The sequence below is a fragment of the Megalops cyprinoides genome, chromosome 7 (assembly GCF_013368585.1).
Source record: "Megalops cyprinoides isolate fMegCyp1 chromosome 7, fMegCyp1.pri, whole genome shotgun sequence".
In the NCBI taxonomy this organism is placed as follows: domain Eukaryota; kingdom Metazoa; phylum Chordata; class Actinopteri; order Elopiformes; family Megalopidae; genus Megalops; species Megalops cyprinoides.
Window position 1 is genome coordinate 33651008 of NC_050589.1, and position 13197 is coordinate 33664204.

At 47.3% G+C, this 13197-nt stretch overlaps 1 protein-coding gene across 1 annotated transcript in view; it reads right to left on the bottom strand.

Moving 5' to 3' along the window:
* Positions 1-614: 614 nt before the first annotated feature.
* Positions 615-13197, bottom strand: part of LOC118780648 (alpha-1-syntrophin-like) — a 25052-nt gene continuing 12469 nt past the window's right edge. Inside the window, exons 3-8 of the mRNA XM_036533264.1 lie at positions 3717-3912; positions 2708-2897; positions 1825-1955; positions 1462-1658; positions 908-1095; positions 615-785 (exon numbers count right to left, since the gene is read on the bottom strand). Coding sequence (XP_036389157.1) covers positions 693-785; positions 908-1095; positions 1462-1658; positions 1825-1955; positions 2708-2897; positions 3717-3912 — 995 coding nt within the window. The 3' untranslated portion in view covers positions 615-692. The remainder of the gene's footprint in view (positions 786-907; positions 1096-1461; positions 1659-1824; positions 1956-2707; positions 2898-3716; positions 3913-13197) is intronic.

Consider the following 13197-nt stretch of genomic DNA (forward strand, 5'->3'; position numbering starts at 1 on the left):
GCAGTTTCAGCATGTTGGAAATACCATTTCCGAATCGGAAACAGTACAGTACAACTGGATTGAACAAGGCGCGGACAGACCTTGTACGGACAGATCAGTTGTAACTTTTTTCAAAAAAATGGTTGGGATTAGGACTACGGCTCAGTAACCTGAATCTGGACTGGTTAGCTGGGGCAGTCAGTAACAGTAAGCAGCACCTGTAGGGGGGGGGTGGGTCTGTAAACACGAAGGGCGTCAAACTCAGTTCCCAGGCTGTTGGCGTTTTTCATTTAGCGCAATTTACTCAGTTTGGCATTTTGTGATACTATGACAGTACAAATGAAGACTGCGCATGTGCCCTCCTCTCAAATAATTTTCTGCAGTGCATTTTGCAAAATGTGTACATGTAAACAGCTAGATACCCCATCAGAAAAAATGGAAAAAACAATTCAGCATACACTCCCATCCCACCAGGAACTGGGTCTGACACCCTGGCAGAGAAAGTCCTACACGGTGACATGTGACATGAGAGAAACGGGGAGGATTGTGGGCAGGGTACAGCAGACAGTTTGGTTTGGTTTTTAAGGAGAGACCCAAACGGTCACACAGGAAGTTCCTCTCCCCCCCCCCCCCCCCCCCCCCCCCCAGTTCCCTCTTCCTGTTGAAATCCAAATCTGCTGTTAGCTGGGCTCCGGGGCTCCTCAGTGCTGTCGTCATGCCAACAGGCCGAGCCTCTTGACTTTGGCGGACAGGAAGGAGTGGATGATGAAGACTATGGTTTTGGGGCAGGAGTGAAGATCCAGTTGCTTTGGGTATGGGATAGACAAGAGCAAAGGCAAGTCATGTTAATATAACAAGAATGAAAGGACACCTTTCCAAAGGAAAGTGTCTAAATCATCAGGCTGAGCATGCTTCAGAGAACACTCACGATCTCCTGTTCCGGGCCCCCGAAGTCCAGGTACATCATCCGGACGCCGTCGTCGGAGGACATGCGCAGCTTCTCGAAGGGCTGCTTCAGCAGCACGCTCCGCCGGCCACCCGGCTCCTCCGTGAACAGAGTGAAGCCCTCGTCGATGTGGACGCCCAGGGTGCAGTCCTTCCCGCTCCATTTACACGCTGGCGGAGAGACGGGGCGAGACATCGCCGTCCGGAATTAGAATGGACATTCGCCCGCGGCTGAAAACCGGAAATGATTTGACCACAACCCCTGGGCGAAACCAATGTTCTCAGTAATTCAGCTGAGCAAAGGTGTCTGGGGTGAAAATGACCGATCGCTCAGCAGTGGGCCTCCCAGAGAAGGAAACGCGTTGGTAGGGTTGGGTGTGGATGCTGCAATGCACATAGAAGGACAGCAGAGGGAGCTATAACCTCATTCTTTATTTATTTAGTTTTTTTCTTTCTAACACGTGGTCGACGTTGAAACACCCTTTGGAAATTATATGATAGTGAACGATAATCTGGTTGAAAGGGGTGTGTCCGTACCTGTGGTGACCTCCTGTATGAGCTCAGCTGCCCCGTGGCAGCCATCCACCAGCATGCGTGTCCAGGCCGACAGCTCTTTGGCCGAGTCCACCCGGAACACGTGCGTCTCCACCCCCTGCCTGGTCCCGCTGCGGAGGGCGAAGGACAGCTCCGAGCCCAGGACCGGGGAGCTCTTTCCCGGGCCCGAGTGAACCAGTCTGGGAAGAACAGACGGAGACAGAGATCAGAACCATCACTGGCCATGTGAACCTGGTGCAGGCATATGCACACTGCATTTCAGCAGGCATGGGGAGGCTTGCTGTGTCAGGGCATGTGAGGGCTGACACATTCCGCGTGTGTGTCAGAGACTCTGCGGTCGCGTACCTGGTGGTAATGAGGGGGTGGCACTGGTGGGGGCTGCCCAGCGCCTCCCTGCTGTCTGGAAGGGTGTGGTAGAGCGCCAGCTCTCTCTCCGTCAGCAGGGCCAGCAGCGGCCTCTCTGAGCCCTGGGACGGCTGAGGACCGACACACAGTCACCACACAAAACCGCAGCCATCTGCTCAACATTAAACAGCAGAGCTCCAGCTTCCCTTTTCCTCATTCAGAGCCCTTCCACTGCTTTTGAATCGCACATGTGCTAAAGGTTTCAGCGCACATTCTTTCCGATATGAAGCACATGTAACAGTATCATGCAAAAACATAAATCCAAATTAAATTAAACAAACAAAGAACTCTTTTACTGGAGCGTATTTCACCTCGGTCGTTTTCTTCCATGTTTGGTAGTAGCTTGTGTTCTGTTCCTCACACATATGGAGTTCATTATTCATCAAAAAGAAACGCTGAGAATATTCCAGCTTCTTCCCATCTGAGTTTAAATTTGGAGTGCGGTTCAGAACAGCCAGGTCATTTTCAGTCTTACAAAGGGGGTTCTATTACTTATTATTAGCAGAAGGCCTGAGATTATAAATTATCTTAGAAGATGGCTTTATCCAAGGTGACTTAAAAAGCATTGATTTTTTGCAGGCACTGTACAGCTGGATATTTACTGGAACAATTCAGGTTAAGAGCTATGCTCAAGGGGACAACATCCTTTGCCTCACCTAAGATTTGAACCTGTAACATTCTGGTCCGCCTGTCTGACATTTTGCTTGTTCTTTCTCTTAATTCGATACTATATGGAAATCATTCTACTCGTGGCAGGACCAGTTTTGGTACACAGCTCAGAGCAGCAGGGTTGGCTACAGAGGGCTGTCACTCCTAAACGCACCTGTTCAGTGAGCCAGCCGATGTGCTTCACCTCTTTGCCTCCCTGCATGCCTTTCAGCTCCTCCTTCAATTTTGGCAGGAGCGCGTTGGAGGCCGACAGGATAGCGCTGACCCATGACTGTGCCATGGCCAGGTCTTTCGCCCGCAGGAACAGTGACGACCTTCTGTCTGAGGAAACCACCTCAAAGTACCTGAGGAGGAGGAGGAGGAGGAGGAGGAGGAAGGGCATTGTCATACGTCATTATTCAGCCCACTGCTGGGTTCCAAGTTGTAAAAAACAGACTCACATCCAAACGAAAGAGATAGGTCTCATGGATAAAGACGTAAAGAACTTATGACTACTTCAACTATTAATACTACTACTACTAATAATAAAAGATGTAAGAAATCATTAACATTTAAGGGTTCACAGATTGAAGATACAATGTAAAAAATGGTGTTCTGGTTTGACATTTTCTGTGCTTGTTTCCTTAAGCTTGCTTACTCTGCTTCAACGATGACATCAATGTTGTTTCATTTCCAGAAGTTACTCTGCTCATTTCTGTCTTTGACACAGCTAGCTTCAAACAGTTGGTTATACAGAACTGATTACCTTTTGTGGGCTCAAGGGGGAAATCTCTCTTACAAGCAGCACAGAATCTGGGACATCAGTAACAAATATTGAATAACTGTATACAACTGATTCAATTCTCCTGCCAAAGTAGGTTTTCTTTATGTAGTAACTGGTATTCAAACGCTGAAACAACCACTATAATGAAGAAACAAGGCCAATACATTTAGAACATAATGTTTTTTTCATTTGACCTTCTGTCATCTAAAATGTAAACCAACCACTGAAGGTATTGACTTAATTGACGTAATTTTTCAGTGCTGGGCGCTTCAGTGTTTGATTAGAAAATGAAATACAGCAAATCCGCTATGGCAGAGAGGACTGAATTCTTACTTAAGTTATGCTCTCTGCTTCAAGCCATCACCATAATGCGGACGCCCCCCTGGTCCAAATGACATACCTGTGCTCTAGGTCAGGTGCACACGACTTCTTGGTGACCTGGCACATTTTCAGAGGGATGGATCTGCCGTCCTTTAAATCCGCTGGGGAGTTCATGCCCCCCTGTTTGTGGGGGGATGCGGGTGGGGAGTCCCAAGGCACGGGAGCCCCGGGGGAGGCGTTCCGAAAATAGGCCGACATCTCTTTGATATACTTCACTGGAGAGAGAGAGAACAGAAACATGCTGCTTCGCTGTATTGCATGACACGGCATATTTAGCTTAGCTGACATTCTTTGTAACTCTGTCACACTCTCATCTCCACAGCTGGGCCCGTACGGAAGCGCTAAGTGCTTTGTTTATCAAGTTCAAAACTGCAGTGCCTCATCTGGGATGTGAACCTGTAACCTCCCAAATGAACGTCCAGTTCTTTAGACTATCATGCCACACTGTTGCCTCACATCACCTGAAAACATAGAAACAGGGGATCATAATTTAAGAGGAGATGGATATCTCCCCTGTGACGGTAGGATGTGGGTTACTACCGGTTACCATGCAGAGAGAAGGGGGAAACTACAGGTTACTATGCAGAGAGAAGCGGGTAACTACAAGTTATGCAGACAGAAGCGGGAAACTACAGATTACTATGCAGAGAAAAGCAGGTAACTACAGGTTACTATGCAGACAGAAGCGGGTAACTACAGGTTACTATGCAGAGAAAAGCGGGTAACTACGGGTTACTATGCAGAGAAAAGCGGGTAACTACGGGTTACTGTGCAGAGATAAGAGGGTAACTACAGGTTACTATGCAAAGAAAAGCAGGTAACTACGGGTTACTATGCAAAGAAAAGCGGGTAACTACAGGTTACTATGCAGAGAAAAGCGGGTAACTACGGGTTACGTTACTGTGCAGAGATAAGAGGGTAACTACAGGTTACTATGCAGAGAAAAGCAGGTAACTACGGGTTACTATGCAGACTGAAGCGAGATACTATGCAGCGGGCCGCCACGCAACGCCACCCTCTCTGGGCTCCTGCGCGTCACAGAGCACCCCCCCCCATACTCTCCAGAACTGATAACACCACCACCCTGAAAGCCCCCCCCCCCCCCACCCCCCTCCGCTGATTGCATCGAGTCCCTCTGGCACGGCTCTCATCAAAGCGAGCACGGGGCCCGGATTAGGGGCGCCGAAGAGGTCGCAGACAGCTTCTTCCTGCGGTTCGTCTCGGCGCTGTCTACCGACAACAACGCCGCCGGAGTTAAAGGGCACCCCAGACTCTCACTATTCAATGCTCTGTGAATATATGAGCATTACCACCTCATATATGTTATTTAAAGAGCAGAGCTTGAACTTTTTCTGGCAAAAAAGTAAATTGGCCATTTAAAAACAGCGTTAAGGAAAAAAAATAGTTTGAACAGTTTGAACCTGGAAGAACCCCAACAGGTTTTACAAGGCCAATTACTAAATCCAACAGAACACTTTGCCTGGCTCATATTTTTTCCTAATGCCACCCGTGGTGCCTTTTAAGGACACAAAGCAGCACCATCATGGCATAAGAACTGTATAAAGAATGAATGAAATAATGTTACCATTCTTCTATTCGATAGCAGCGCACGGTGAATCTGCCATTACACAAGACCTATATCCCTGCTATGTAAGGGGTCAACCACACAAACAGTACATTTTTTCCATGCAAGCAAGTACAACTACAGAGCAGCTATGATCGATGCGTGCAGCACTCTGTGGCCTAGGCACTGCTGCCTGGCACGAGCATTGGAAACCGTGAATTGCACATCCGGAAATAGTGGAGGTCTCCTGCAAAGCGTGAACTCTGAAGTCATCTATAAGGGGAGTGGACAGTGTTTTTCCCTGGCACAGTTTGGATCCCTAGCCACGAACGTACGCCCACCGGACCCGATTCACAGTGCAAACGCCTACTTCCCGTACCACCCTTCCTTATAATCTTTCCCTCCGCCGTCACACATCGGACCTCTGTTTAAACGCAGCGCCGCATTCTCTCTGCATGGAGGCTGTGTTCTTTTTTAATATCACAAAACTGCGCACAGTCTGTGCTCTACAGGAGCCCCGCACACCAGGTGGTAGAAAAGAATGACTTTCGCGGGTTGAGCATATTACTGTGTTTAACAAGTAGGCGAGTTCATCATTTAGCTCATTTATTGAATAGCATCGCTTCTATCTGTTAGATATGTTGTAGCACTAACCATGTTCACATGCTAATGAATCTGCAGTTTTTTTCAAGCCAAAAGTTCTCACACTGGCTAGATGTTTTTTTGAGAAATCAATGAGAATCATTTACAATACGTGCCTATACATACTGTAAAACTATTTAAAATGGAAAATACATATTAAATATGATTCACATGGATGCATTGTGCCCACTACAGAGACTGTTCTGCAACAGTCTAATTGTAAATATCACACTACTAAATAAAAACTTAATTAGCTTATCGATTGATTTATTGACTGACTTGATTGATTGACTGATTGTTTAGAGAGCTACATGGGATGCTAACAGGAAGGGAACAGCCTGTAGGCCCCCAGCTGGCCAGCCCTGGCGCTGCCCGTGTGGGATTTAGGGGGATAATCTCTTTCAGCCCGTGCCCGCATTCTCCCTTAGTGCTGTCACCTATGGCTCCGCAAGAGTGCCGAGGACAGGAATTCGGGGGGCGGTATCAGCACACAGGAGCCCATGTGACCCTGTGCGAGCCGGTGTGAACTGCAGCAGTGTGAGTGGGCCTGGAGCCGGGTATAAATAGAGTGGTAGACGTTTGTCGGAGGCGCGGTTTCGGGTTGCAGGAGGGAGGAGCTGCAAAGTGTCCCTCCGGCCAGGGATGGGATGGGGCTTCCGCAGGCACACACACACAGCTCTCCTGCTCACCAGGCTCTCCCACCACACATACACACACACACGCACACACACACACAAATCACACACACACACACACACACATAACACAGTCACAGTCAACCACAAGCACACACATACAGTCAAACACACACAATAGCACACAAGGATACAGAGACACAAATGCATACACAATAACACACAAGCACACAGACACATGTACACGGTCACACACAGTAACACTCAAAAACACACATACAGTCAGACACACACACAGTCACAGACTTATACTCATGCAGAGTCACACACATACAGCTCCACTTGTTATCCACCCCATCACTACACACACTCCCACATAGACCCAAGTTACACACAGAGACACACACAGTAAGACACACAGTAACACACATACATGTAATAACATACACACACATAGGCGTCATTTACGCTGGGGATGCTGGGGACATGTCCCCACCAATTTTTGTCGTGGCCCATTTCGTCCCCACCACTTTAAAAAGGTGTGAACATGTCGAACCTGTCGTCATCCCCAGAACTTTTCAAAACAAACTGACGCCCATGTACACACATGCATACACACACTTACATATGCTTTCACGATGATCCTGATGGTGACAACAATGAAAAATAAAAAGAACAGCAAAATGAAGAAGGAGAAACACAGAAAGCTTCTTCTTCTTCTCCTTAAGTAAGAAAACCAAGCCCCATCACAGAGACAGAAGGGCCTTCCTGTCCACCACTCAATAACACTGCTCTGGAAAAGACCCATTTGGGAGAATGGAACATATTACTGAGCTCGAGTCAACCAGCGGTAGATTGGGTTTAATAAAACCCAAATGCTGCCATGATAACCACTCCCTGTCAGTGTTATTACGGGGCTAAAATTAGCTCAAACTGTACTGTTATTACTGCCTTCCCCTCCAGGCAGTGGAAGTGGCTTTCTCAGTGCTCCTGCAGTAGAATTACGCCCCTCCTCACTGAACCCCTAGCGCCGGCGCCTATCATTACAATCCACCCAAATATAGGCCTGAGCAGTTCTACAAATCAGCACCACATATGTAAACAACCCTGAAACACCCTGAAAAAGCAGGAAAGGGTGTCCAGCGAGAGGATAGAATGTTCACCCATGAAAAAAACATTTGACCTGTAAGACAGAAGTTAGTCAAAAAACGATGTTAAGTCAGGCGGCGAACATTTTTTCCTCAGTGTAAACACTGAGCACTTGATGGCCCATCCCTTATTTGGTCAGGCCATTGTCCGCGGGACGCCTGACACTTGACGGGGTGACAGTCATCGGCCTCGCTGCCTCAGTGGACGCGGCCGCCCTCCTCCACACAGGAACAAAACAATGCCGCATGGCTGAGCCCATGGCTTCCCTGTTGTCGTGGGAACAGCTGGAATCTGTTTAATTGGCCACACTGTGGCTTTTGAAACCCGCTGCTCTGCCTACAGGGCCCATTAGATGTGGAATGCCAATGTACCTTTCTGGCACAGAGCCCTTGAAAAACAAAACAGGAGGCGCGTGTAACAGGCTCGTACTGGATGTCCCAGACCCCGTCCAGGGTGTCTGGCACGTCTGAGTATCAGCAGGGAGATCTCAAAAATGTAACAGTCAACAGTGTGACAAATTTTTCCTTTTGTGGCATATATGATAAAGTTTGGAAAAGATCTGGCTGAGCACTAGTGTGATAGACATGAGTGTGTTTGTGTGTGTGTGTGTGTGTGTGTGTGTGTGTGTGTGCGCGCGCATCCAAGTGTGAATAAAACTGTGTCAGGGCAAGATGACTATTCTTTTTCTTACGGCTGAATGCAAACATATATCCTGAAAACCCTCTGGTAGACATGAGTCATTTTCAGATTTCAATGAGAGCAATTCATAAAGAACCTTCTGGGCAGGAACACAGAGCATGGTTAACATCAGGGAAGGCTAACAGTCAACAGCGTAAAATGGAGCTCGGTCACCGGCCAAGGCAGGAACCCACTGAGAAAATGATTTAGGTCCACTCGGTCCTGCTGGTCGGGAAAACAGCCTTGTCACCGTTAATTAAAGCCATGGACAACAGCTGTTGATAAATTACACCATCACAGATGAGAATGTTTCAGTAATTAACGAGGAACACCCAGGTAATCCCGCCAGTTTTAATACAGCTGCTTCAGCATGCAGAGCCAAAGTGGTTAATTAAACATTTAGCAAAATTTAGCATTTAACAAAATTCAACACAGCAAGTGCCAGGTAACATTCATGTTTTTATTGGTGTCACCCTGGAAACATTTGGCTGTTCATTGATTGGCTTAGATTTAAAGCTTGTTTCACATTACTATATGAAAAATATCATGAATTGTTAGAATGCATACCTGCTGTGTTACTGAGTGGTCTCTCTCTTCTATGCAACCAATGGATGTTTAAAGTGAATTTTCCAAGAATACAAATGAGTATTTTTTTTACTCCATTCACAATATAGTGGTGCATTTATTTCCTTACATAGCATTGCTTGTGATCAATGATCAATGGCAGTATTATAACAATATGTCTATGTAATAGGTTAGCACCTTTCATTTAATGTGATATTTGAATATTCTATGGAAGCCAAGATGGAATATTGGGATAATCTATGTTCTTCCTCTACCATAGTGTGAAACACCTGCTTTGTGTACATAATGTCTCACTGCAAATATTATGCACTCACTCACCCTTTAAGGCAGGAAAATGAATCATATCAATGAAATATCTTTTAATTTATGCAGGGTTCTTAGACTCTAGTTAAGAAATAGTAGTGAGACAAAATAAAACTGCATTATCTTACCTTTTAACATGGTTTAATGCAGAGCGGTGGAATATTCAAGTAACTAAATATTTTGTCTCATTCCTGCTATGTAAAGACAGATCCTTGTGCAGTATGACTGATCTTTGGGCTTGTGATGTCACAACGTGTGCCACCATGTGCGTGATAACGTTAGCCAGCAACTTGGTCTGCACACACCCCCAGAATGATTAAGTGAATTAACTCAAAGCCATATGTCCATGGCCTTGGCCTCTACAGGACTACCTAACATCACGAAATGACATTACGTGCTTGATCAGCAGATGACCTGAGTGAAATTTGAAATATCACCCATGTATACAGCCAGATATTTACTACTGAGTAATTCAGGTACAGTGCCTTGCTCAGTTGTGCAGCACTACTGGCCCATCTTGCCATCAAACCTACAAGCTTTGGAGTACAACCCCAGCTCATTGACCACCATTAGTAAAAATGAGAGAAAGGGGCACTTCTAAATATGGTAACAAGTCAGAACCTATCACTGTGGGATTGTGACTGTGGCTGTGGATATTGTTATAAAGTGTTTCTGCAATACAACAGGGTAAATAGGTTCATGTCTATAAAATCCAGTGAAAGTGTCTGGTTGGACACATGAAGCAGTTATAGATCAGCTCATCAAAGGCTGCCTGCTTGTTGCATTCCTGGTGCCATGTGTTCCACTGAACCCTTGCCCTACGTTTAATCAAGTAGTATGAATTCTTCCATGGATTCAAAAAAATGTCTGCTGCAGCAGATAAAAAAATGTGCTACATGCACTTTTAACGCTGGGGGTCTCTGATGAAATCCTATTAAATTGACAGCATCTATAATGGAAAACTAACTGGATGTAATGTGCGCTCTTAGCGTGGGTCAGCGTTTAAATGGGATCTGCAAAATCAGCTGATGGGGTTTTTTTCCCCGTTCACTTTCGCGAGCGAGCTCCCTTTAAAACAAATGCTGGGCTACGAGCGGAGATCGACCTTTATCAGCCTTTCCCAGGCTGGGAGAAGCATCTGATGTGACTTCCTATCAGGAACTCCGGCAGCGTGCCTCAGTTTAGCTGCGGAAAGCCAAGCCGGGGAAATGTGTCACTGTGGAAACTGATATGGGTGGGAGATCTCGTTCCCCTCTGATGCCGGCAAGCAGATGTTAATCGGCGAGGGCTCCGGGGCCCCTGACACCAGAGGCTTAGCAGGAAGTACAGCTCGTTTGACATGAGATTCAGACAGCGACATTAAAGCCACGCTGTGGACCAGGTGAGCTCTAGGGAGCCCCCTCCCCCCACCCAACACCACCCAACACCACCAAACACCACCAAACACCACCCAACACCACCCAACATCACCCAACATCACCCAACACCACCCAACACCACCTAACACCACCTAACACCACCCAACACCACCTAACACCACCCAATACCAGTCAGTCCTGAGTGAAAGAGTGGGTTAAGGAGTGAGAGAACACTGGAGAGTGAGAGTGGTGTTGTGATGGGCGTGAGTGGGGGACCAGGTGACTTGGCGTAGAGCAATGGCAGCACAAAGCAGTGATGTGTGAGGGGATTATGGGGGTGGTGACATGGGGAAAGAGGGACAGAGGGAAAAGGGCTCCCCCAAACTCCTGAATTTGGATCAGCGCTGCTCAAAGACCTAAGGAAAGCACTACCTTGAGACTGCGGCGAAAAAAGAAAGACGCCCCAGCAAATGGCTGCACATAAAGACAAGGTTCATTACTGAAGTGATAATTAAATTGCCACGATAGCGGAATACCTGCTCCTTTTAATTAAACAATAAAGACCTTGGGCTACACTTTGCCCTCCACAGAGGTGGCACTTCCTTGCTGGTAGAATGCTGAGCAACCTGATTGGGATTTGATGATCTGCACAATGTTTCACCGAGAGAGAACCATCCGGGAGCCGGTTTGCTCTGCCAAAGACATACTGTACTCAGGATTATTCGCACACATCTTTGCTCCATGTGTCTTTTCCGTGTCCTCAACCCCAGGGATTTGCTCCAAGAGCACAATGTGCCATGGATTCAGGTCTTGAGGGACGTCCCGCCTATTTTTATCACAGATTCCGGGAGGCGCATCTTCGCAGCATAGCGATGCACTTAAGTCTACCCAACCGAGCGCCTTACATCATCGGGGCAAATCCTCGGGGGCGGGAGAGCGGACAGCTCTCAGCTTTTGGAACGTTCTGCCCCCCCTCTGCTGCGATGCTGTAAAGCCAAAGGTGAAAGCCGATCCTACTGAACCGAACCAACCCCCCCTCCCCACCGCCACCCCCCTGAATATCGAGACCTTGGGCCGACGTGCGAGAATGTCCACGGAAGCCTGTAAAGCTGTGGAAACAGAAAGCCGCAGAGCAGCGGCCTCCACCAGCGAAACACGCCTGCCTTCGCTTGGGTCGGTTCCGACTGCTACCAGGGCCGCCTGGAGACAAGCCACGCGGGAAGGATGCACACACACATCTGCTAATGAATCACACGGCAAGCCTTCAGTGGTGACGGTAGACATGACATAAGTAGGGCAAATGGACCTGCCAGCATTCACCCCCCTTCTCCCCAACATCCAATCGCAAGTCTTGGCAACCTTACAGATGTGACACCAGATCCAGCTTTGTGCAATGGGGGGCCTGGGAAAGGCAGCCCCTGCCACAGACCCCAAGCCCTTATGTTCCACAGTCGTCCTCTCTGCAATACTGGCTCTTTTTTGTCCACGTTGATCGGGGCCAGCAGGAGCGCAGGCGGTGTGAAGAAGCTGGCGTCTATCACCTGTTGCGTCAGTGACTGAGGCTTGGCCGGAGACTTGAGTGGCTTTTAAGGGAGAGCATGCAGAAATGAGGAAGGAGGGAGGGAAGAGGTCAAAGGTCGTGGGTGGCAGTATGGGTGAGGGATACGGGTTAAGGTCAACCCAGTTTTAGCACATGGGCTGCTGTCTCCTTTGCCTCTACAAGCTTGTAAAATGTGCTCACACACAAGCACACATGTACACACACACACACACACACACACACACACACACACACAAACACAACTATACCCACATATAACCATACAAACCTATGTATATTCACACTCACCAATATATACACACATAACCCCATAAACACATACACATACATAAATATATACACACAAAACCACACAATCTAATACCCATACATATACACACACAAATATATACACCTATAACCACACAAACACACGCATACACATACATATACACATACACAAACACATACACACATAGAAACTCATACACACACATATACACACACACAAGATGTAAGGAAGCAGCCCTACTGCTACTGAAGAGTTAAACTTTTACCTTTTATCAATGCCTTGTCAAAAGAATGATGTAATGGCCAATATTTGGATTGCTTTGTGTAATATCCTCAGAGGCCCATCGGCAAAGCAATCAGGTATGAGACGCTGACAATGCACACAGCAGATAACCTCTCAGCCCGCCTCGGCACACAGAAATAAACATCTAACAAACATCGACAGCCTGCATTTTATCGGGACCATACAGGAACCACTCAAATAGTGAGCACACTGGAGGGTGATGGGATATAAATCAATCAGAGCTCATGGACCAAGCCATGAACCTCCCCTGAAATTGCTTGTGTTACTCAATTCTGGTTTGGACACGGCACACGAAAATCGTAGCAATCAAGCTAACTGTCACGGGAAAACTTTGATTCTGGAGCCCTGTAATGCTATTGCAAAACCACCCCCTGCCTGTATGGGAGGGGCAGCCAACTATGAGTACAGCATTCAGAAAGCAAATGAGCTTCCACTGAGTTACCTGTTATTG